The 24,678-nt window shown below is 41.4% G+C and overlaps 1 protein-coding gene and 1 long non-coding RNA gene across 2 annotated transcripts in view; one reads left to right on the forward strand and one right to left on the reverse strand.

The window, feature by feature from the left end:
• The window catches only part of slkb (STE20-like kinase b), a 50,202-nt gene that overhangs the window by 2,555 nt on the left and 22,969 nt on the right, over nt 1–24,678 (forward strand). The window contains exons 2-6 of the mRNA XM_034221803.1: nt 1,654–1,818; nt 6,749–6,797; nt 9,772–9,921; nt 23,230–23,302; nt 24,079–24,273. Of these exons, the coding sequence (XP_034077694.1) occupies nt 1,654–1,818; nt 6,749–6,797; nt 9,772–9,921; nt 23,230–23,302; nt 24,079–24,273 (632 nt within the window). The remainder of the gene's footprint in view (nt 1–1,653; nt 1,819–6,748; nt 6,798–9,771; nt 9,922–23,229; nt 23,303–24,078; nt 24,274–24,678) is intronic.
• Nucleotides 14,141–18,702, reverse strand: LOC117549727. The gene is made up of 3 exons (XR_004569528.1): nt 18,632–18,702; nt 18,037–18,120; nt 14,141–14,242 (listed from the first exon to the last, which is right to left on the reverse strand). It is a non-coding gene; the product is annotated as an uncharacterized LOC117549727 (long non-coding RNA).

A 24,678-nucleotide genomic window follows, 5' to 3' on the forward strand; every position in this document is an offset into this window, starting at 1 on the left:
GCAATCGCAAAAAAGCTTCCGTCCACACGCAATAGTCATCCGGATAGTGTCTGTCCATACGAGACAGCTCCGTTTAGCTCCAACCGCTGGAGAAGCTGCAGTACATATGCCGAGCCTGTACGTGGCGCTGTAACTTCCTCCACAAAAGCAGCGAAGAAGCATGGTTGTCATGGTTGCCCTTCTGTTTATTCTCCGCGGTGGGGGCCGAGGGAACCGGGCAGAGTTTTTCGCCAGTCAACGTGTATTAAAGTTTAAATCTTCCGACAAAATTATAAAAGTGCCGGTCAAATGTCTTCTTTGTTATTTATTGAGCTTTAAAACAAATGAATAACGAATCTATATATTATAATAATAAAATACACGGAGCCTCTCTTTTTCCTCCCTCTCTTCGGACAGCGCCAGTGTCTGTTTCATGCAGCAGCTGATCCAGTAATGAGTGACCCGGCCGACAGTAAAAATAAACATATTTATAACTAGTTTAGGTAGTTTGAGAGGTGTCTCCGTCCTGTCAGATTAGACTTCACTCGCGTTTATGTCCATATCGAGAGAAAGATAAATAATCTGAATTCAGTGTGTAGTTTACTTTGATGCGGGGGTGAGCAGCAGAGGTGGGGAGAGGCGGGGCTATTGCCTCATCATTATCAGAAAATGATCGTATAGGGCGTACACATGGAGCCGTTGGACCCCCCAGAGCGTTAGATATGCCGTTCTATCCACCTTGGGACCCGTTATCGTTTACGCAGTCGTTTAGTGCCGTATTCGGTCGTCCTCGTGTGGCCTAACGGTCTATATGACACTAAACAGTAACGCAAACGACCGTTTTCGTCCTCGTGTGGCCGGGGCATTAGCCAGCATTTTGAAGTTGTTGAGCGGGGGGGCTGGGTGCTACACTAGTGGAGCACGCTCATGAACTGTGAACTCGCCGGAGTCTCTCAGCGGGGCTACTGTGGAGCGCATAAAGCAGACTCTTCACGCTAACGAAGGGTCACTTCTTCTTCAGGGAAGGCTCACTAAGAAGAGCCGGCTCTTAAACGGCTCTTCATTTTACCACAGTTTACCACGGAGCCTCAGTTTCGCCGCTGCGAGGCTCCGGTGCTCGCAGTTCACGCGCGTTCTCCACTAGCACCCCCGTCAAGGCTCGCCTTCAGGGCGTTCCGCGCTGAATAAGGGCGTCAAATGACGGCAAGACGCCCCCCTGGCGGAAACGCTGGTTGGAGCGCTGTCCAATAGCGGCGCGAATGTTACATAGTGATGTCACGATGCTAGGAAGTAAACAAAGGACTCCATCTAGGCGTTTCAGGCAGGGGGAGTGTGTGTGAGAGAAAATCCCTCTGCAGGGAACTGCGTGATTTTAGCTTTTGCAGACCATTTACATGCACAAAAACCTAAAACGGACTACAGGGAAGGGAAAACATAATGGGACCTTTTTTAAATGTTGTTTTTACATCCACTTAATGGTTATGGGAGATGTGTGTTGCAATAATGAGCTCAAGACGGCTTGCAGTCAAATAATATGAAGTAAGTTTGGCCTAATGAGACTTTAACATAGAGTGTGCAGGAAATGAGAACAATCACACATTTTCTGACAGTGACTCGGATAACTGCATGACTCATCCGTCCGTACAACGGTCTAATAACATTCTCATCCGACAGGCTCAGAACAAACAGACGGGAATTCTCGCCGCAGCCAAAGTTATTGACACAAAAACGGAGGAGGAGTTGGAGGACTACATGGTTGAGATCGACATCCTGGCCTCCTGCGATCACGAAAACATCGTCCAACTGCTCGACGCTTTCTATTTTGAGAGCAAACTCTGGGTAAGTAGAGGAAGGGAAAATGTCCTCAGTGTTTCCCCTGAATTACCACCGAAGGAGGGGAATATGTTGACCTAATGCTGCATTTTGATTTAGCCAAGCTCCTTTCTGAGATACAAATGAGTCCAATCTTGATGTATGATTGAGTATCCAAAAAATGCATAAGCCCTGATGCTTAGGGTGCGCTAAACTCGTACAAAATTGAGTGCTAATACTGAAAATCACGGAAGAAATACTGTTTTATTAAGTATTTTATGTACATTTCGTTATAACGCGGCATGTGCGTAGAATGGGCCCTCTCAATTATATCAATGCCTTTTACATTGCGTAATTGTACTTTTATCTATAGTAAGATTTAAAGAGCCTGTGACACGAGTTTCCCCCATCATCCAAACCCATCAATTTGAGTAAATATTGTCCCCTTGAAAACCGTTACTGAACTGATTTGGGATATTTGTACTTTGATAACCATTAATCTGCCCTTCAATGTTGACCATTTTCTGGATCTTCTCGGGGATTCTTCAAGTCCCGCCAAATGATGTGTGACGTCATTGCGGGCACAGCGCTCCAGCTGCACCGTTCAGGATCCCAGCATCTGCATGTAAACGCACGATGGCGCACACAGCAGCAAGCTCAGACAGCGATGACAGTTTCATTTTGAACGTGTCTGAGAGCTCATATGAGGCTGAAGGATCGGTTTATGTTGTATCTGTTAGAAGTTTAGGAATGAGGTGCGTCAATATGGGCGATCATACGGTCATGTAGCCAGTGGTGGAATGGGACTAAAAATCATCCCGGGACTCTCGACCGGCCCACTTCAGTACCGCCAGTAAATTGTCAAGGGGGGAGTGGGGGATGTCAGGGGCGGCGGGTGCTGTAGGCTAGGGAAGGCTAAGCCTTCCCAAATATTTGTGTCACTGCATCCTGGTAAAATACAAATATAATGTATAATGTCTGTGTCTTTGACATTAGCGCTGCGAGCCACCTGTGCCCTGTACTACAAAGCCAGTTCAACAGACCCTGGATATGTTTGAGTAACAAACAAACTAACAACAACAAACTAACAAACGAGATCTCGTTAAGCGGTCCTACGACGCTGGTTATCAACTCGGTAAATCAAGCCAGGGTTTCTCTCACCAGCTGAGAGCGCGTTCACGGGGGCGGGGTTAGCTACATTTGACCAATCGCAAACAGGGACGAGTGTACTGACAGCGCAGCGTCATACTTCATTAATGAAAAGTAAACTAATATTAGACAAATATGAGCTTTAAACATATAATCCAGGATACAAGCCACAGAGTTGCACCTGCAAGGTGAATACAGAACAACTGGTTAAAAAATAACTAGGCCTACCTAGTGTTTGAAAGCGTATAGTTTTATGATATCACTGCCCCATCTAAGACACGAGTGGATCTGACTTTAATTACATTTGACTCGAGTGTTTCGTCAACATAATGTGTTCCTTAAAATAATACTTCTGCATACAGTATGTGACACTGTAAGTGTTGCACGGCCAGATACGGCTCAGCTGACTCAGATAAGGAAATATATGATATATTATGATATTATATGATCGATGATCTGATTGATGATGTAATATGAATGATAAGTGCGACACGTCGGCGTCTTCTCTGCATAGGCCTACGGCAGTTTAAACTGTATTTCCTTTATCCTGTAATATGACTTGAGAGATTTAAACTCCGCACACTGAGTTGATCTCTTTTCTATAGACGCCGGAGGCGGGCAGCGTCAGGTAAAAAAAGTTATTTAGCCTTCCCAAACCTGAGCCTCACGCGCCGCCTATGGGGGATGTGCTAGTGACTTATCCGACCGGCCCACTTCGGTACCGGCCCATCGGGATTCGTCCCGATGGCCAGTCCGCCACTGCACCCAGCCCACGTAAACTGTCAACGGGCCGGGGGGAGCCTCGCTGCGGGGAAACGGTGGACCTAGTGTCCCGATCGGAGTGGGAATAATAATCCGTGCATTTTATCCATTAATTTCCCCAACATTGTGGTAAAAAAACACACCTTTAATCCATGTTGGTGTACTACAACTACAACTAAAGCATCGGTTTGTTTTCTCATCAGGAAATGCAGACCGGCACAAACAAACGATTTGTAATCATCATCCTCACGATCATTTAATGTATCATATGTTCGCCGAATTGACATGAAAGCACTAATACATGTAGTTTCATCCACTTGAGTTTACAACTAAAAAAAAAATAATCGATTTGTTTTTATATCACATCCTACGGGAGGAAATTCAGCAGCTCTCACTACCGATTTTTAATCCTAATGTAATCATCATCTTCACCACGATCATTTATGTTTATGTTCGCCGAATTGACATGAAAGCACTGACAAATATGAATATACTGTAGTCAACTAAATTAAAACGTTATTAACGTGCCTAAACTCAGTAATTCACCATTTCTACGCATGACAACACACTTTGTCCGTGTTTGGCTCTCTCGCCGCACAGTGAAGCGTTCCCGCATTGACGTCACTTCCGGCTTCCCCCAAAACTTCAAAATGAGTCGAAGAAATTTCCCCGCGATGTTCGAAATTATTGATATTTATCGGAACGGTATCGCACCTTCTTTTTTAAACTGACGGTTCGAGATTACTAGTAGCCCAATATTTCATTGCACAACAGTTGTTGGGATGCTGTCACAGGCTCTTTAAAGTAAATGCAACTTCCGTACTGTAGTATTATTATCAAATAGTCATAAGGCCAAAGTGCACATGAGCAGCAAAACCAGGTCATAACCCATCCACTTTTTATATGAGCTATATTCGGCCTTAATAAATGTGCCTATTCCTTGCAACACAGTACTAATACACCCTTTGTCAGTAGATATTCATTACGCAGAACCTAAATACAAGGGAAGTGTTTATGAATAGATGAACTGTGTGTGTGAGGAACAAAGTGAGTGAAGTGGATCACAGGATGCAACCAAATAACACATTGTAAATGCTTGTGTGAGTCAATAGAGTGGTTCAGGTATGAGTCCTAAACTTGGAAATGAGTTAGTACATATATCAGTAAATACCCCACTGTTGGTGGTCTGAAGTTTTGACTTATCTTAATAGCGGCGGTTGCTAACAAGTGGCTAAATGACAATGCTAAACGTGATCAATCGGAACATTAGCCACCTTTAGCTTAGCGATGTTGATGTAATGTGAAGCTCCTGTCATGCATTTACGTTTCTACTAATATAAAAGTGGTGTTAATATGTGGATAATCCTGCTGAACAAAATGTGTTAATATCATATTATTATATTTTCTGCAATATTGCAAAATCCAATGGAGACATTGCTTTAAGTCGAGGAAGCCCCTGATATGCTAACTCCTCGGTCGGCCCGAAAAACAAAACAAAAGAAAACGTCTTTGCTGCACCACTTTATACATAATCACCTAAAAAGACAGTCAAGTCAAACGTATTTAATGTCAGTGCATTTTATTGAGCGCTCAGCCCCTTTCCTCCCCATTGTCCTCTGAACAATGGCCTCAGCCTGTTAGAAACTGTCTGTTGATTTTGATCTGGGCCTGTGTGGCACTTGTTTGTGCAAAGAGGAGAGTGTCCATGACATTTCATCCTGGAGATGAAAGGCTCTATTCCACAACATGGGAGGTGACTTACTTTCACTAAATTGTGTCACCTATTGACCCTTATTTCCCTTTTGCTACAATATCCAATATATGGTTGTGGTGTTTAATTTTCTCCCATAAACCCTTAAATCCTTCAGGTTAGATTATATTCTCTCTCACATCCTCCCTCTGTCTGCCACATGAATGGATTAGAAAGCATGTGGGTGCACACTTCTCCATGTATTTGTGTGTGTCAAATAAACAAGTGGGAGAGGAAGCCACAGCCCTGGCCCCTGGTTCCTCTTCGCTTGCTGCCACTCTGATAAACCACTGTGAGAGCCATTGTACAACAGCGGAGCCATTAAAACAACAGCACGCCTACTGAGGAACACTAGAAGGGTGTGCGTGTTGAATAGCCTAGACTGTGTTCTGAGACTCCAGCCATTGTATGTCTTGCGAGGGCTTTGTGTTTGTAAGTAGAGCAGTCTTGAAAAGCTCAACTCAAATAATGGAATGCCATTGAACCTCTGTATAAAGTGAGGAGTATTTATTTTTAGGAATCAGTCTTAAATGATTTATCAATTTAAATGATCCCTGAAACATAAGCTAGGTCCTTAAGCAACGTGTCAACCATAAGCACTTTCTCAATTGTTGCAAAACTGCAGGATTGTGGCTTTACTTCCTCTTCATAAAATTTGACTTTTGGCCAACATTTTCCCAGTGCAATGGAGCTAGTCAGCATCTTTCTATATGTACAGCCTCAAGCTTTATGGAGACCCTCTGCCCCAGATGCTTTACCTTAATCATACTCACCCCCTGCCTGAAGTCCATACAAACTTTAATCCTATTCACGGTATAAGCATGAGGTCCGGCAATATAGCTAGCTACCTAGCAGCTGTGTGAAACCTCCTTTACAATGTGGCCCCAACTGGGCCAATCCTCTTAGAGCAACAGCCGTACTGAAAGCTCCTAAATGCCTTTAAGGGCTCAGAGCGTTTCATCTTCGCAAGCTGGGTAGATGTAAGGCTAGTAGCACATAATGAGAAGTTGTTGTCCCATATGTATACAATTCATGTCCAGCAGTCTAAAGACATGGTGCTGAGCATTTTTCTCTGACTTTGAGAACCTTCCAGACCGTCTACATCTGCCAGGTCACCGGGTGCAGCCAGAATTAAGGCCTCCCGAATGGCCTCCACGTGCCTCTGTTTAAACATTTTGTTGCATAGGTCAATCTAAAAAAAAGGTCAATAAATGCTTTGATTTGTACGTGTACGTATTCTTGTTGCAAGTGTTGAAAAACACATTGACTCTGTTGCGTTTTTCCCTTCTTTGGCAGATCCTCATTGAGTTCTGTGGAGGAGGGGCTGTGGATGCAGTCATGCTAGGTGAGTCAGCATTTCCAATTTGTATACAGGTTTAAAAAAGGAAACTCTGCAAAGCTGCATTAAACAGCCAAATGGAAAAACATCTATTTAAAGGGACGTTTCTGATTCTGGGAAGTGTGATTGTATTAATAACTTATCCATAAGAGACTTTAGAGCCAACTAGAGATAAGAAAAAGAAGGAAGAAAACAAGAGCTGCTGATTTGAAGACGTATTATCCTGTTGTGTCCTTGTCAGGGTATATCAGAACACACTAGAGAATGCAATTCCTGAAGAAATTGCTAGTGGGAATGCTTTATGCTGAAAAGCTGACGCTAAACTGCTATGCTGAAATGTAATATGTAAGAAGAAAGTGAAGAATTTAGATTGAAATGATACATGAACACTGGGGGCTTGAATGTGTGATGAGAGAAGAAAATAAAGTAAAAAGGCTTGGAAAAGCAGCAGAATATTTGAACTGCAAACTTTTTAACTAACTTGATGGCGAATGATCTGTCGTCATGCCAACGACATGTGATTACATCCCATAATACGCTTAGATGCGTTGATGGCTGCATCGTTACAAACCTGTGAAGTTTTGGGCCGTTTGGAGCATTTTCACTGAAGTTATGAGAAAACCGTGTTTCATGGTGAGCATTGTGTTGCCATGGCAACGGCAATTGAAGAAATCTCAAAACTGTCCCGTAGATGTCTTCATGGCTGGACTGTTAGCACACATGTGAAGTTTGAGCACTTTTTGAACATTTTCATAGGAGTTATAGTGAGGGAAACGGCATATGATAACACCCCATAATTGACGTAGAGCTGTTGAGGGCTGGACCGTTAACCATTATCTGAAGTCTGGTGCTGTTTTGACCCTTTTCATAGGCGTTACGACAACATCGTGTTTTATGGCGAGGGATTTCCATGGAAATGGCATATGGTGAGATGTCAGATTTGACGTAGAGCTGTTGAGGCATGGAGAGGTGATATACAGGTGAAGATTGTGGGATGACCGGACCGTGTCCATTGGAGCTACAGCGACATCGTGTTTTATGGCAAGGGATGCGTTTCCATGGCAACAGCCTATGGTGAGATCTCAGATTTGGCATAAAGCTGTTGAGGCATGGACCGGTGATAAACAAGCGAAGTTTGGGGGACGATCGGACCGTGTCCATTGGAGTTACAGCGACATTGTGTTTTATGGCGAGGGATGCGTTTCCATGGAAATGGCATATGATGACACCCCATAATTGACGTAGAGCTGTTGAGGGCAGGACCATTAACCATTATCTGAAGTCTGCTGCTGTTTTATGGCGAGGGATGCGTTGCCAAAGTAACACCACATTACGTAACATCAGATTTGATGTAGAGCTGTGTTAACCATTATCTGAAGTCTGCTGCTCTGAGCATGTCAGTTGGAGTTATGACATCATCGTGTTCCATGACACAGGTGTAGGCCTGTCACGATAATTAATTTTGTTGGACGATACATTTTTCTGGAAATTATTGCGATAAACGATAATATTGTCGGACCATTTTAGATCACTGACATAATGATCATATATAATAATAATTCAAGTACATCCTTTCAAACATAATTTTTTTTTTTTGTGTTCTGACCTGGCTATGTGTCACATAGCCATGTGGCTGCCTCACAGCGCGCGTGGCCGGCAGCCACAGCGCGCCTAGCAGCCACAGCGCTCCTAGCTAAAATGCTGGTCACATCCTTATGTAAACGGCAATTTATCGAGCTCAGAAAAGTTATCGAGTCCATTTTTATTTATCGTACGATAAGTCAATTTATCGATTATCGCGACAGGCCTACACAGCTGTTTATATTTGAGCTAACGACGTGTCCAGAGATCAGAGGTTTCCATGGTGATGTGCAGTAATCAGTGAGAGCAGAGCATTTTCATTGTTCTGAATGAGAGATAAACCTCTTACACGTAAACGTTTTGTTGAAGAACCGTACATTTCAAAGCGTGAAGCATGTCAAGGAACTTGAGTATCTGAAGTGTACTTTTTGTGTACTTTCGGGTTAATAATGTGGCCTTTTTGGCAGACTAACTAAAGGTGTGCGGCTGCTGTGGTGGGGATCGATGAGGCTGAACTTACAATGGGGTTTAATGGAGACATGTTGAACGTTTTTATCACTTCATGCCCTCAAGAGGCATTTTGTTTAATTATTTTTGCTTAATTATTTTTAATTCTTCAAGCTACGAGATGTTTTCCTACGTTTGTCATGAAAAATTATGTCTCAGGAATGTAGGGTTTGGGAATTATGGCAGGTTTTAAAAGAAAATATGAAGGCAATAAACCTGTCCTCCATCCTAGCTGTGACATCACGCACTCTAAAATCTGAAGAAGGCCTCTTTACCAAGGTCTGAACAATGTTTAATATCTCTAAAAGTAAGAATCAGATTTAAAAGTTGTGTTACACGAATAATGTCAGAAAGATGTGTAACATTTTAAAGTTGGAATGAGGTTTCTGAGTGAAAGTATGAAGGAACAGTTAGCAGTTGAAGTCGCATGAAGATTTTTCAAGTCTGAAGAGTTTCTCCATTGACTTCCAAAATTTGATAAATGATGGGATATATCTCTGGAATTATGAAAGTTATGAATGAGAAAAGTAATAGCCATCGATTCCCGACCGAGCTGAACGTTTTGATGTTTGAACGGAGTTTCTGCAATGTGGAATGTTGGAGCAGAAGAGGCGCAAAATAACCCGGCGGAATAATAAAGAATTTTGTGCGTCAAAGAACAAGTAGTTGGAATGCTGTATCAGCATTCCCACTAAATTAGCGTTTACACTACAATGATTTTATGTGGTCGAATGCTTCCCAGGGATATAACTGATCAGATGACAATGCTTTTTGGTGGTTGTTTGCACTTGTATTCAGAGCTGTCCACCTGTGATCGCATGTTATGCCAGGTGTACACAGGTTGTAGAGAACTCCACGGTCAGAATGTCTAAGCCTGTGTGATCCCCTGTAGAGCTGGAGAGACCCCTGACAGAGCCGCAGATCCGGGTAGTGTGTAAGCAGACTCTGGAGGCTCTCGTCTATCTCCACGACAACAAAATCATCCACAGAGACCTGAAAGCCGGCAACATCCTCCTCACACTGGACGGGGACGTCAAGCTGGGTAAGGACAAAGTGAAATCCAGCTGCTAACACCAGAAAGTACAACATATTAATGCAAAACAGACAGGGTAGAGGAAACTTGGCTGAATAGGGTGGTGCAGTGATGACATTTATTTTATTTTAAGCCGACCCGGAATTTAGAAAAGCACCCTCAACTAAAAGTAGTGGTATTTCGGAATGTAGCAAGAAATAAGATATGTGCAAAACACACATTTTGGATATTTACACAATTTGTTCAGGAGGATAAAATACACATACTGTTTTACCCTACTTTTATATTAAAGTGGACCTATCATGCTATATTTGAACAATATATTGTAGGGCCATACCTATATAAAGTATATAAATATAGTTTTTTTTTTCAAATTACCAAACAGATCCTGCATTTTAGCCATGCCTCATTTAGCTCTATTTGCTCTTTCCAGCCCTGCTTTTGCAGGGGCTGATTCTGTGACGTAGCTTTAATGCAAATGAGCTGCAGCTGACCACGCCCCCCTGCAGGAGAGGGGAGCATGCTTTGAGATCAGCTGCTGGGCTCTCAGAAGAGGGGGAGAAAAAGAGATCTCCGTCCTCCGTGTTTTATTCTTATGTGATTATATAGAGTCATTATTCATTTGTTTTAAAGCTCAATAAATAACAAAGAAGACCTTTGACCGGCACTTTTCTAATTTTGTCCAGAAGATTTAAACTTTAACGGACATGTTGACCGGCGAAAACAAATCTAACTGAAACTCTGCCGCACGGTCCCCTCATTCCTTGGAAGAGGCGGAGAGGTGGGTGTTTGTCATCTGCTGGTGGCAAACCGGAGAGAATTACAGTGCTTGCCTCGACGGGGAGGGATTGCATTGAATTACAGCAGCAGGAGCAAACGCTTGCCTCGGGGAGGGAGAAAAAGAGCCAGAGGAGAATAAACAGAATGGCAACCATGCGCGGGAAGTCTTCGCTGATTTTGTGGCAGACTACAGCGCCACTTACAGGCCTGGCATATGTACTACAGCGTCTCCAACGCTTTCGAGCGGCAATGGCCGGCCGTGGCCCAACCCCACATTCCCCTGATAGGTGGAGAGTTGGCCATATAGGCGGATCATTTTCAAATCTGGATCAGTCTGTATCAGATCCGTTGCAGCACCGTTTTTAGAGATTTGGGTATGGAGGAAAAGAGAGAGGGTTGTGTTTTCTGACACTTGGTGAGTTCCCTGACACACCGGGGACACATATTCATGTATAAAAGACATACAAAAGTGCATTTTGCATGATAGGTCCCCTTTAAGGAAATAGCTAACGTTATGAAGGCTATGAAGAAACAACATAACTGTGTAATGGCTGCATTTTACGCATAACCACCGCTAAGCTAAAGGTGGCTAAGGTTTGCTGTGTTAATCACAAATCTTATTTCAGGCATAAAATAAGACTATAACATGTTTATAGAAAATGTCGAATTCAAGATGAGGGAACCGGTAGTTCTACAATGCTAACTACACTCTTATAAATGCAGGGTTAAAAACTACCCAATCTGGGTAGTTTCCCAACCCAGCTGGTTAAATATTGGACAGAACACACGCTGGGTTAATTTAACCCAACAAATTGGGTTGGTTATATAACCCAACAAATTGGGTTGGTTATATAACCCAATGAAGGGTTCACATTGACTACACTGCTGGGTTTAGTTGTTAATGTATAATTATTAATTATTACTAATTATAATGGGTTGTTCCCTTTTATAATTGACATTTAATTGGCACAACTGATAGTCATCAATTTAACAAAATTATCACATTATCACAATTGTGTGATAAATCTTGTTGGCATTTACTCACCTCTGATCCTTCGGTTGTTTTCTTGATCAAATATATTCTCACACCAATGTAACAATAATGATTTATTCAAATTCAAATCACAGAATAACACATCAAAATATAAAATTTCCATAAAATTCCACAACATTTCTCCTGTAACAGCTCCAAAACATTAGCTTTCCATTTCACTGACATAAGATGTAATGACACAAATATTCCCATAAAATTATCTCCCCCCATTATGTCTCGGTTCATCGGGAAGACACCAGGAAACTATTCACCTCCAGGTAAAAGAGGACAACAATGAATCAAGTGGAACCACGTTTCTTATTTCCATGTAGGCAGCGTAGGGACAGTTCCTCACACAAGGGTTATTGATACTAGGAGAGATGTGGAACAAGAGGGAGAGGAGAGAGAAAGGAAGAGATGGGTGGGGGGGATGCAGGCCAATCTAGTTGCAAGCATGTATTTAAGTTTTCAGGAACTTCACTGCTGGGGAAACAGTTCCCTCGAGTTCATAAACCACATCCTGGAAAAATTGCCAAGTAGGAAAACACTGACTTGTATATTGTATGTCAAAGACATAAAAACTCTTAAAACAGGTATCCACAGCTGCGAGAGCCGTCTCAGTCTCAATAGCCTTGCCTGAGATCACAACAAAGGCTTGAGCACAGCATCCCATCCTCAAGCAGTAGCACGAACGGGCACGACCTGGACTATTTGGCTTGCTCCAAATACTCCACCATGTTAGTTCCGACCTATGATGAGAAAGAAAATAAAAAAGATAAGTATTTCTACCGGTGCAGAGAAATTAGGGCTGTGCGATTATGGCAAAAATCATAATCACGATTATTTGGGTCAATAATTGATATCACCATTATTTTGACGATTATTCATTGACCATTTATTGAACTTTAAAACAAATAATATTTTACCAATAAACAAGATCAACAAATATGTTGGAGCACACTTCCAAAACCATACTAAACATATATTATTAATATGATAAATAAAAATAAATTAGACCAAAATAAATTAAATCAAATATGTTGCAGTGCACTGTCACAACCTACTGAAAACTCCTTAACATATAGCCAACATTTTGGAAAAACATATTCATTATTCCACTCAGTTAAACGTTGAAGGCTGGCCCACCGTCATGGTCCAGAAGTAACAGGAAATAAATGTTGAACTACAATTTAAGACCCAATAAAAATGTTTAGGCCACCATGGCAAATGCTGGTAGGGCTGCTCGTGTCATCTCTTAAAGATGTTTTGCAAGAAACACCAGCCTGTTTACATGGTCTGGTTTCAGAGATGAGCGCAGGCAGGTGACGATATTGCCACCTGTACTGAAGACCCTCAGCCACGCCCCGACACATGGGGTGACGCCGGCCAATCACAAAGCTTTGATGCGTTCAAGTGCATTATTCTGGCACAGGAAGATTATGTTACAGGACATTAACGATAAAACAGAATATTGTTGTTCTATTTTTAGACACATCTCGCGATCGACTGGTTGGGCACCCCTGGGCTAGACCATAGGTCTGTTGTGGTAGCAAAGTAGTCAGCTGAAGCCACAGCTCTCTCAACTTCCCCACGGCATTTGTCATATAGTGCAGGCAGCGCAGACCTGCTGAAATAATACCGAGACGGCATCGCGTAACGCTTGTCCAACGTGTTGACAAGTTGCTTAAAGCCCTGGTTGCTAACAGTGCACATATCTTTAGCGATGTGAAATGTAATGGCAAAGTACTTGCAAATAGTGGAAATAGTTTTACCCTTCTTTTTAACGAGTTGCTGCTCTTGTTCTGACATCTTCGCTCTCGCTGAACACTCACAACACATGTCACTCCCACGTGGCCGAGTGGGCTTTTAGGGAGGGGCGAAAGCGCACCCAGCAAAATAATCGTATTTTGTCAATTATGCTGTTTTCATAATCGTCGCAAGCCATAATCGTAATCGCGATTAAAATACGATTTAATTGCACAGCCCTAAGAGAAATTGTCATCAGCTCTCTACTGAAGCTCTTTCAACCCCCTCCCACCCCATCAGCTGATTTAAGAAAGAAGCGTGACAGCCCTAAATTCAATGGCGTGGTCTTAAACAATTTATTCTGGGTGCGTGGCCAGTCTACTTATGTGTGGTCTGTGGTTTATACATCCCACGTCGATATGGAGTAGCAACTTACACCGAGTTACAACTTGTAAGTATAGTGCTTCATGAAATGAGTATTCTGACAAATGTTAAGCTGTGTCACTCATTCCACGAATACAATCTTTACAAGTTGCACCTCGTTGTAAAGAGGAATCAGGCTTTCCAACAGTGTAAAAGAATAATTGGAGTCATTTCACTATGAATTTATATTTGAATTTCTGTTCAAAGATAAATTACTTACAGGCTTAACATCAATGAAGAATCTCTTTGATTCTTCCACACTGGCGCGGACCAATTTTCTGCCCTGTTTATAAACAGGCGGAGGGAGCATGACAGGCAGCAGCATCAGGGCTACTTCTCCCCTGGCATCTGTAGGAGGACAATTATGGGTGTCAATATAAACTCAAATAGCCGTATAATACAATAAAATAAAGTTACACATCAATCAAATCACCAAAATATTTTCCCACCTCAGTAAAATTGCATGCCTCTGCCCCACCCTGTCCTTCTCAGCCGCCGAAACACTTATGCTGTGAGCATACTCATGTATGCCGACAGAACATGAGGCATGGGGTTAGGGGACGTGGGAGTCATGGGATCGGTCGACCGTGACCGTACAAAAAGCTAAGATCAGAGGTTAATGCGACAGATCTGCCATTTTCTGATGGAGGGGGACGGATCCCCCCTCCCCTTTTGGTGTCCCCCTCTATTGATGTTGCACCGTGTCACACCAGCCATGCACCTGATTTGTGTGGGAACACCCAGTTCAGTTAATCAATTAATCCAAAAGTAGTAGACCATACATGGGCAACTGCCGGCCCGGGGGTCACATGCGGCCAGCACCTTAATTTAATGTGGCCCGCAGGTTGATTTGATTTGAGCTGTTATACTTGATTTCAGCTGCTTTAATTACTTCAGTCTATACTAGTAGCTTAATGACTTGTATTCAAATTGTATGGTCTTTTTTATGTCCAATGTATTTGTATTTAAGTTCATAAAGTTAGCATAAGTATTATTAAATGCATTTGAAAATGTTATTAAATGCATTTGAAATTAAGTAAAAATCTTACTTTTCAGGATTCAAATTCAAAATTTGCAAAAAAATGTAGAATTCCAATTCAAAAATAGCAGATCTACCAGCTCAAAACGTGTCGCACTGCGACACGTTTTGAGCTGGTAGATCTACTATTTTTGCTACAGTCAGGGCCGGACTGGGACAATAAGTCAGGCCGGGAATTATACACCCAGCCAGGCCACTACCAGTTTTTTGTGCCATTTTGCTGGATTTATTTGTCAATTTTTACAGCGTTGCTGCACGTAGTGATAGCCCTCTAAATCTACTACCCAAAAATAAACATATGGACATGGTTACTATTTAAAAAAATTTGCAAATCTATTTAGGAACCTATGTGAACATATTTTAAGTGGGGGTGGACCTCAAATCCTATAGGGGGGTCCGGGGGCATGCCGCCCCGGTAAGATTTTTTTTTTTAAATGTTGGACTTAAATGCATCAATCTGGTGCACTTTGAGGGGGAAATAAAGAGACTACACCCATATGAAACATAACTGTACACATTTAAATAATCATAAAATCATAAAAACATGGCCATAACCAATAACATACCATATACAATATGAAAAAACATTGAAACTTGTTTATTTATTTGTTTTTGGTTCATTTATAGTGAGTGTGTCTGTGCTCCTGAACCAGCCTCACCTGTCTCGCTCCTCTGCCCCCTGCTCCTCTTTGAGGCAGCAGCAAAGACTAGTTTTAGCTCTCAACAAGTTTTAATAGTTTATCTTGCCTTTTTTCACCTAGTTAATGTTTTTTTTATTATTATTCATGCATATTTTACTAATCACTCCCCCTTCAAATGGAAATATGTGTTTACATAAATGGTGACCAAACCGTTTGAGACCCACAGAGATAACTTAGACAAAGTTAACTATCTAAACACTGAGAGAGTCCTTTACCTCACCTGAGCTGGAGTTATCAGTCTCTCAGTCTGACTGGAGAGGACTCTCCCCCCACCTTGTTCTTGAAAAAGCTCCTTATATCCGTTAGCGCAGCTAGCTAGCACCAGATGTTAACAACAACAATACACGTAATCGGTGCGTGCGCTTTGTCTCACTCGCTCGTGCCACACATACACTAACACACACCCTCCCGAGCTTGAATGACACACAGAGACCAATCGAGGGCATTAGTATGATCTGTATGAAATAGTGATGGGAATTCCGGCTCTTCTTGGTGAGCCGGATCATTTGGCTCGGCTCACCAAGAAGAGCCGGCTCTTTCGGCTCCCAAACGGCTCTTCAGTTTACCACATATTATACCTTTTAATTAAATCAAATGTAGCCCTGTTTTGACTAATGATTTATATGTGTACACACATATATCACTTAAATTATTCAATACATCCTTTGTACTGAAGTATTCAAAAGTAAAAATTACATGTTTAATTTAAATGATTTGCTGTGGCCAAATGTTTTCATTGCATTTACAGACCCTTAACTCTCTGATACCACCCAATGAATGCATTGACTTGCTTGTCGAACCACGCTACACAAAACAGATAGCAACACCTATAAAAACTATTTTAAAAAAGGGGCTACTGTATCGACATTTTAAAATTATATTTAAAGAAAAGGCCCTGACAAAACAGCAGGGCTCTATTTCAGTAACTATTAGCTATAGAAAAAAAGACAGCAACAGCTGACATCAAATCTTTGCTGAGCCTAAGGATAATCATAAATAAATAACATAGCCTAGTGAAAATAAATATATTGCAATGCTCAAAACAGCAGCATCCAACAGTCTCTAATCCTTGGATATTACATGTCACCTGCATGCATGCACGGAGCAGCTGTAGCGCGGAGATCATCATCATCATTCTGTCTTGTATTACTTAAAGTGGACCTATCATGCTATATTTGAACAATATATTGTAGGGCCATATCTATATAAAGTATATATATGATTCTGTGAGCTGCAGCTGACCACGCCCCCCTGCAGGAGAGGGCAGCGTGCTCTGAGATCAGCTGCTGGGCTGTCAGAAGAGGGGGAGAAAAAGAGATCTCCCTCCTCCGTGTTTTATTCTTATCGAAGTAAGAAGAGAAGTAATGGGGCAGAAACCCTCCTTTTTACGCAGCGGTCCAGACATAGACATCAAACGGCGACACATATTCAGTTGCCAGTTACTTTGGCATTAGGGCAGGGATATCTAGATACTTTCCAAGGTTTGACATAATGAATTGTGCTACTTTTAAAGCAAGCAACGATGTTTTCAAATCTGTAATCAAAAAGCTCCTCAAAAACACTATCGAAGCAGTTCCTGCCGTTGCTACGTTAGTTCAAACAGTAACAACGGACTATTTTTCTTAGCGGATTCATGTCAATTTAAATACATACAACTCAATAAATCAATAAAATCATTTTCTAAATCCATAAAAGCATTTCAATTAATATTGGGAGTCATGTCGTTAATTTGTTGAGAATGTGGCCATGTAATAAGCGGGATAATGTGCACATTGCATAATGTGCCTTCATGCCGATCTAGATCCCTCCGCAAAAAAAAAATCCGGCTCGTTCGCGGGCGCGAGCCGGCTCCCGTCGTTCACTTTGAGCCGGCTCGTTCGCGACCGACACATCACTAGTATGAAAGTGGCCATGTCGGCAGGCCACATCATGTATACAGCCAGTCACACTCTGTGAGGCAGAGTCAGACCCACATTTGCGCAGCGTTGCGTTCACAATACATACATAAAAAAAAAATCCTCAGGCCAGCATGCCACTTAACAGGCCAGGCCATCGGGAAACCTCCCGGTCCTCCCGATGGCCAGTCCGGGCCTGGCTACAGTATATATATATATGCAATGTGGCTCTCTAGAGAGAGTGTGTCCCTCTCCATCATCAAAGTTGTCCACCCCTGTAGTAGACAGTAAACTACTACAGTTGAACTACAGTAAAGATATTTGAATCACAAGATGGATCACCCAGTGTTAAAAACTGAGGCATTGACAGCAAGCTACAGTGGCTAACTAGTCCCATTCATTTCCTATGCAGAGAGCATATAGCAGGCACATAATGATGACAGGGGCTGAACCATAACACAGTACCCATAAAATGAAGGCATGGAGATGACTTATAAATTAGTTTACCTCTGAACCTTTCTATCAGCCCTGGAAGCTGCCACTCAATCAACTTTGAGGTCACAAAATCGTCCATCGATTGTTCGTATAAACCTGAAACATCAACACAAACAGTCCATTATGAAAAAAACATACAATAACATGAAATAAGATTCAGTAGTCCAAACGTCTTTTCACTGTTTTAACATAACGGTTAGGCCTAACGTTAACGTTACCAAAGTTTTAGTCGGCGGTTAAATGGGTGCTGTGGAAAGCCTGGTGAGGCTGAGGCCTGCTAGCATGCAGAGGCTAGCTGATTCACCACCGCGCTTTCCCCTCCATAACACTCACTTGTGTGATATTGCATTAAAAGCCAAATTGACGAGATAACTAACGTTGTCCTCCTAGCTACAATACATGACACATTTCTCGAGTCATTTCGAGTAACAACAACATAGTGTGTTTGCTACATAGCTAGCCAGCTAACGTGTTAGCTTGCTACTTTGATGCAATGTACACAACAGTGCTCCACGAACTTACATCTTAACAACAATATGACGCTTTATATAATAATATCAAGTCAACTACATGGTAAAACAATGTATATGTAATGTATGTAACAAACCTTGCTTTGTACTGAATCGAGTATCCTCTCTTCACTTCAGTGGGACCGTCCGACCATCACTGTCGTGTTGGAGCGGGAGAGTAGTGGGAGGTGCTTGGTTTCGCGGGTTGTGCAATGCGCATGCCCGAACGTCAACCCAATGTGTTTGGGTATTACAAAACAAACCAACACAACTTCATAGAAATTGCAACCCAACAGCTAATAACTCCATTCCCAACAGAAATAACCTAGCGAATTGGGTTCTCAGAATATCCATTTCCATCAAAATAACCCAATTAAATTAACCAACAGGCTCAACCTAGTGGTTTGGTTGACAAAACAACCCAACATTTTTAAGTGTGTAATTTCTCCATTTTAGGACTCATTCCTGCACCCCTATTGTCCTAATGTGGAAGTCCATTTATTCTGGTTCACTTGTGTATTCATTTTTCCTGTTTTAGGGAGAAAATCATTAATGAATTCACAGTCTAGCAATGCGCCTTTGGCCACAGTCCCCATGTATTTATCTTGTGTTTTCTCAAGATTTAACAGCTGAAAACTGAACAGGAATGCACTCTGCAGTGCATCCATGTATAGCCCTTTTCACACATGCAGGCCAAACACATGGTTAGGTTCAGTTACCTAAGGGCTTTCACACACAGGTCTCAAAACTGTGTCAAAACCGAGGTGTCGTGGTATCGTATGGATCAGAAATTGGCCACTCTGACACTAGCCTCAGTCTCTTTTTATGCAAGCTTACACATCCACATGACTCTTCTAATGTTAGTACACCCTGTATATTAAAGAGTAACTTGCAGGTTAAAGACCCCAGTGAATAAATGTGAAGGAAAATTATGTATAAACTAGATTTTCAAAAAGATATACAGAAATATACACTACAGTGACATCTGGCGTCGTTTTTGTAAGACATACCTACTTCAGCATAAAAAAAGACCACCCGCGCCGCGTGTGACGTCACATCAGGGAGAGCGGCCGGTCTAACGTATCAATAAACATGGTTCACAATGCTAGTTTTGACACAGAAGAGGTTGAAAATGTATATTTGTATGCACATGACGGACCACAACCTTATAATTATGAACCTGCTAGGCGTCTAATGGCGCGTTTCCACTGCAGCGGGTAGCTCGCTTTAAGCGTGCCGAGCCGTGCGGGGCCCGTTTTTGGTTGCGTTTCCACTTGGCCTAGTACCGGCTAGTGGGTCCTAATTCACAGTTTTTCTGGCCCCATAAAATCGTGGTTCTAGGGCCAGGAACAACCAGGCTGAGTCGGGCTGAGTATGCTAAACTAGAGAGAGAATCGCTGGCAAGGGGGCTACAACTACAACAAGATGAACATATTTGACCGTGATTTAATTGTAATACACGTTTCAAAATGATGCCGAAGTAACAACATACTGATACCGGTTAGTAAAAACCATGAATTAATGCTTTGACAAGTCTGCAGACAGACGGCAGGCGAAAAACCCTTTTTAAAATGCGTGTTTTCTAAATGGAGCTTGGCTAAGCTAACGTTATATATGCTCCGACCGTCCACACTCTCAACAACGGCCCATACAGACATAAATAAACCAGCGACTGTATTCGCCATGACACAGGCAGTCTGTGGTTTGTACTTGTTTAACTTTTGTCTAGTTTCTGAACAGATATGAAGAGCTGTGAGCTCTGAGTGCTAAGAGCTAATGGCTGTGTTGTTTTTCTGGGTCGCTCATTGAAGATGACGTCACGGCTCCGCCTACACTGCGTTAGCGTTACTATAGTAACTACCCCAGTTCCTAAACTGTAATGGAAGCGCAGCATTAAAGTGAGCCGGGCCTAGGCTTAACCAAACCGAGCGAGGCCTGCAGTGGAAAAGCGCCATAAGAGACCAGGAGCAGCCAAGGATTAGAAGAAATAACGGCCATCGGAGAGAAATGGAGCTGTGGTGTGAGGAGAACCAGTGGAGAACTGGGCAGCTGTCTTGGTGAGTGACCGGCTTTAGCTACAGTTAATGTTAGCTAACGTTGGTCACATCACAACATTGTAAAGTTAGCTATCATATATCAGGCTATAACTAAAGTAGTATTGATAATATAGTAACGTTACAGGGAGGACTGTTGATACTAATCCATAACAGAAACTAATGCGCAAGTATCAGCCGTATACGGTTTCCTGATAAACGTTTTGTTTGAAAGGTGCTTGTGTGGGAAATGCAAGCCCATGGCCTCTGGAGAGAGTATGTGCTGCAGGGGGGTGGATGCACCTCGCACAACGCACCCAGGAACGAAAGCTAGCTCCGGTCCTTTTCCTGTGGACTCGATGTCCTGACAGGCTGGAGTTTGTGCAACCTGCACAAAAACAATAGCTCACCATAATTAAAAATGGTGAAATGCAATGTAAAATTACCGAGTAAAAAATACCAGCTCACTAAATCACAACCGCTCAAACCAACTACCAACTACTACCGTGAATTGGGCAGAGAAGGAGTCCGAGAAAGTTGCTCCCCCATGTGACGTAATATGACGCGTTTCACATATGACGTTAAAAAAAAGCAGAACTCAAAACGGCTACTTTCCCCTCTGAATTCCTGCCCTTATGTCTCGTCAAATATATGAAATCCTGCATTAACTTTTTTAATTGTAATTTTCAGGCAAGGTTAAGCATAAATGTAAAAAAAACAAAAACTGCAAGTTGCTCTTTAAACAGTCAGAAGAATGAATGTGGTTTTCTATTGCAAAAGATTTCCAAAATAACCAGAGGAAATAATTTCAAGTAAATGTGGCCGTTAGTTTGTCTAATTTCTTCTAGAAAATTAGGTACAAATGTAATAAATTGTTTTAAAATAGTTTGTATACAGAATTGAAACAGCAGATCCGATGACCCTCAACCCATTTCCCATAATGCAACTCGGTAATCTGTAAGAGGTTTTTTCATGTCTATATCTCCATTGGTTCTTTAGTAAAGAACAGTGGCGTTTTTATATGTATAAAAGTGGTGGGGCACAAAAAACGTAGATGTTTATATATAAGCTTCTGCAGTGACGTGCAGTGACGTGCAGTGAGGTTCATGGCTGGTGAGGCACTGACTCTTCAGGTTTACAAATATTATATTTTGACCTAAATCAAAATATTATATTATTTTCAAAAGCTTTTTTAGTCTGATACTTCGATTAATTTTAAACAGACAGTTCAAAAAATGTAATTTTATCCTTTAAATATTGAATTGTTCTCTCTTAGTAAGATCCCATTTTCAATACAATTGTGGTCTTACCTTGACTTGAAGATGAAGTCCATGCTATCCTTCTGGACAAAAATCTCTATTACTTTTTTGTAAAAGTCCTCCTTATCTTCTTGTAGTTTCAAAAGTCGAATCATAAATCTAAGTGATAGATTTATAATCGCTAGATTTATGATTAGAAAATTATAAAAGTAGGTAGACATGTGGATATTATCCGGCTGAACAAAATGTGCATTTATCTAACACGTACGTTTCCCACAGATCTTATTTCGAGCTATTTTCTAAAATCCTATGGAGAAATCTCATTGCTTTTTTGTGGAGGGAAGCCATGCGCAGCTTACTTCCGGGTTTTAGGATGCGTCACTGCACCTCTCTCGTCTCCTCTTCACACACTACACTTTTTTGCGGCACACGTACTTACAGCCAATCAGCTCTGAATTATGTGAGATTGACGTTCGGTGGGTATGTCAGCACAGTGCCCCTATGGTGATTATTTTTTTGCAGCACCCATTCACTTGGGGACAGTGAGAGAGAGGGGCTTGATCGGGGCTTGACCCACGTCGCTCAAAACGGCTCAATAGGCACACTGTAGACCAGGGATGGGCAAATGGCAGCCGCATGATCGTAAAATATATTTTAAGATGTATTTTTTTTGCATTTTTTTGTAATTATTATTTTAATACTTTCTGCTGACATTAGGTGGGGCTGTACCTGCCCCTAATGACCAGTCGCCACTGGTAAAGAACACATACTGTATCTGTATTTGAGCGGCTAGAGGAATGTGTTGCTGTGAAGAACAATGGGACATTCTCAGTTCATCCCAAAGAAGATAAGATAAAACAAACATACAACTTATTTCCCAGGCTGAGTAGAAATCTAAACTTGGTGAGTCAAATCAGTGGAATGCCTTTAAAAAAAAAAAATATGTAAAAAGGAAATTCACCGCTTCGTATACTGCGCACAGTCTTACTGTCATTATCAAAATGTAAATTAATGACTCTTGTGCACTATGGCAAGTGGTTGGACCTGCTGCTCGGTGTGTAAACAAACGTGTACACAGCAGTTTCAGTAACGTAGTTTACTTAAGGGGTGTGAGTCACTGCTGCTCAGTGAAATAACACACAACAAGCATTTTGTCTGGTGACATAACACACAGAGGTGTCTGTTCACGGATGAGTTGTTACCCACACACGACACAGATAAGGCATGATGTCAGCATGCAAATGTAGGAAGAATGTTCCATCAGCAAATGGTCTCTCAGGCAGTGTTGGGCTTGTGCTGCACATAGGGACAGTTATTTTTATTTTGTACTTTTTTGCGTTTTAAAAATAAATGGTGACAGTGGTTTTCCTTTGGTTAATTTCTGGCTTGTCCCATGTCTTCCAGCTGACTTTGGTGTGTCGGCCAAAAACACCAAAACTTTCCAGAGGAGAGACTCTTTCATTGGAACGCCTTACTGGTGAGTGGAGTATAAAACAAAGCATGGACATGGCCAATACAAAAAAAGCCTGCCAATTAATTTGATTAAATAAATAAAAGAAAGTAAAAAATGCTCCATCTTAGCCATGGGTAAATATGAAAATGTATTTTGACGATTGCTCCTACCATAATAATTATGATTCAAGATTTTTCCCGATAATCATCATAACATGCTCAACATTTCTTTAAATGGTACGAAATGACTATAGTACCATACAAATAAATCTATAATGATAATTCCTGTATTTTTGAAGAAGGCTCTATTTATAATTTAAAATATTTATGTTTTTTTATTAAAAAAAATGTAATCGTATTATTGTAATTGTTTTTGTTGTAATCGCCGATAAAACATCTATAATTAGCAATAATTAAATATAACATCTTTCAATTTCAATTAAATTCAATTGAGGGAATATCATTGCCTAATTCTGTTTGTGGGAATACCCCAGTGTAGTTAAATACAACTATTGTCTTAATATGATTACTTGGTATTTATTTGCAAACATAGTCAGCAAAATATGGTAAATATTTGTAATTTCTATATAATTTCACTTGAAACTGTAATGTTCATTTTGCACTAAAGTTCTTTATTAAATGAGAAAACTAGTTTTTTCAAACTATAGTGAGCGAAAATAGGCTTCATCTTGTAGTTATTTCATATAGACTGTTTATTGACGTGGCAACCACAAACCCTGCTGTATGTTAATATAATAATATAACAATTTCCTTTTTTTTAATTCCCTTCTTTCCTCCCAGGATGGCTCCAGAGGTGGTGATGTGCGAGACGTCCAAGGACCGTCCGTACGACTACAAGGCGGACATCTGGTCCCTCGGGGTCACCCTGATCGAGCTGGCACAGATCGAGCCGCCCAATCACGAGATGAACCCCATGAGAGTGCTGCTGAAAATAGCCAAGGCCGATCCTCCAACCCTGATGCAGCCGTCCCGCTGGTGAGGCTCAGTGGGGGGTCATCAGATTCAGAATACTTTATTTATCCCAGAGTGGAATTGGATTTTTGACAGTTGCTCTGTTTTAGAGTGAAAAAGTAAATTATAAATAAAATTAAAAAATGTATATAGATCTAAGAAGTTAAAGTTATAATGTACAATAAAAAAATAATATATATATTTATGTTAACAAAATAAGTCAAAGTAAATATGAAGATACTTTTAATTATAAGAAAAACCAAAATAGAATAAAATATGTATACAAACATGAGAAGTTAAAGTAATAATGTACCATTGGCACCCCCCCCCGGATTCTAAAATACGGTTGTTCTAGTCAGACGGACGTCACGGCGGCAGTCACTTTGCGTTGGACGCCTTTTTTTTATAATATCCATCTTTTCACTGAAT

The sequence above is a fragment of the Gymnodraco acuticeps genome, unplaced genomic scaffold (genome assembly GCF_902827175.1).
Source record: "Gymnodraco acuticeps unplaced genomic scaffold, fGymAcu1.1, whole genome shotgun sequence".
NCBI lineage: Eukaryota > Metazoa > Chordata > Actinopteri > Perciformes > Bathydraconidae > Gymnodraco > Gymnodraco acuticeps.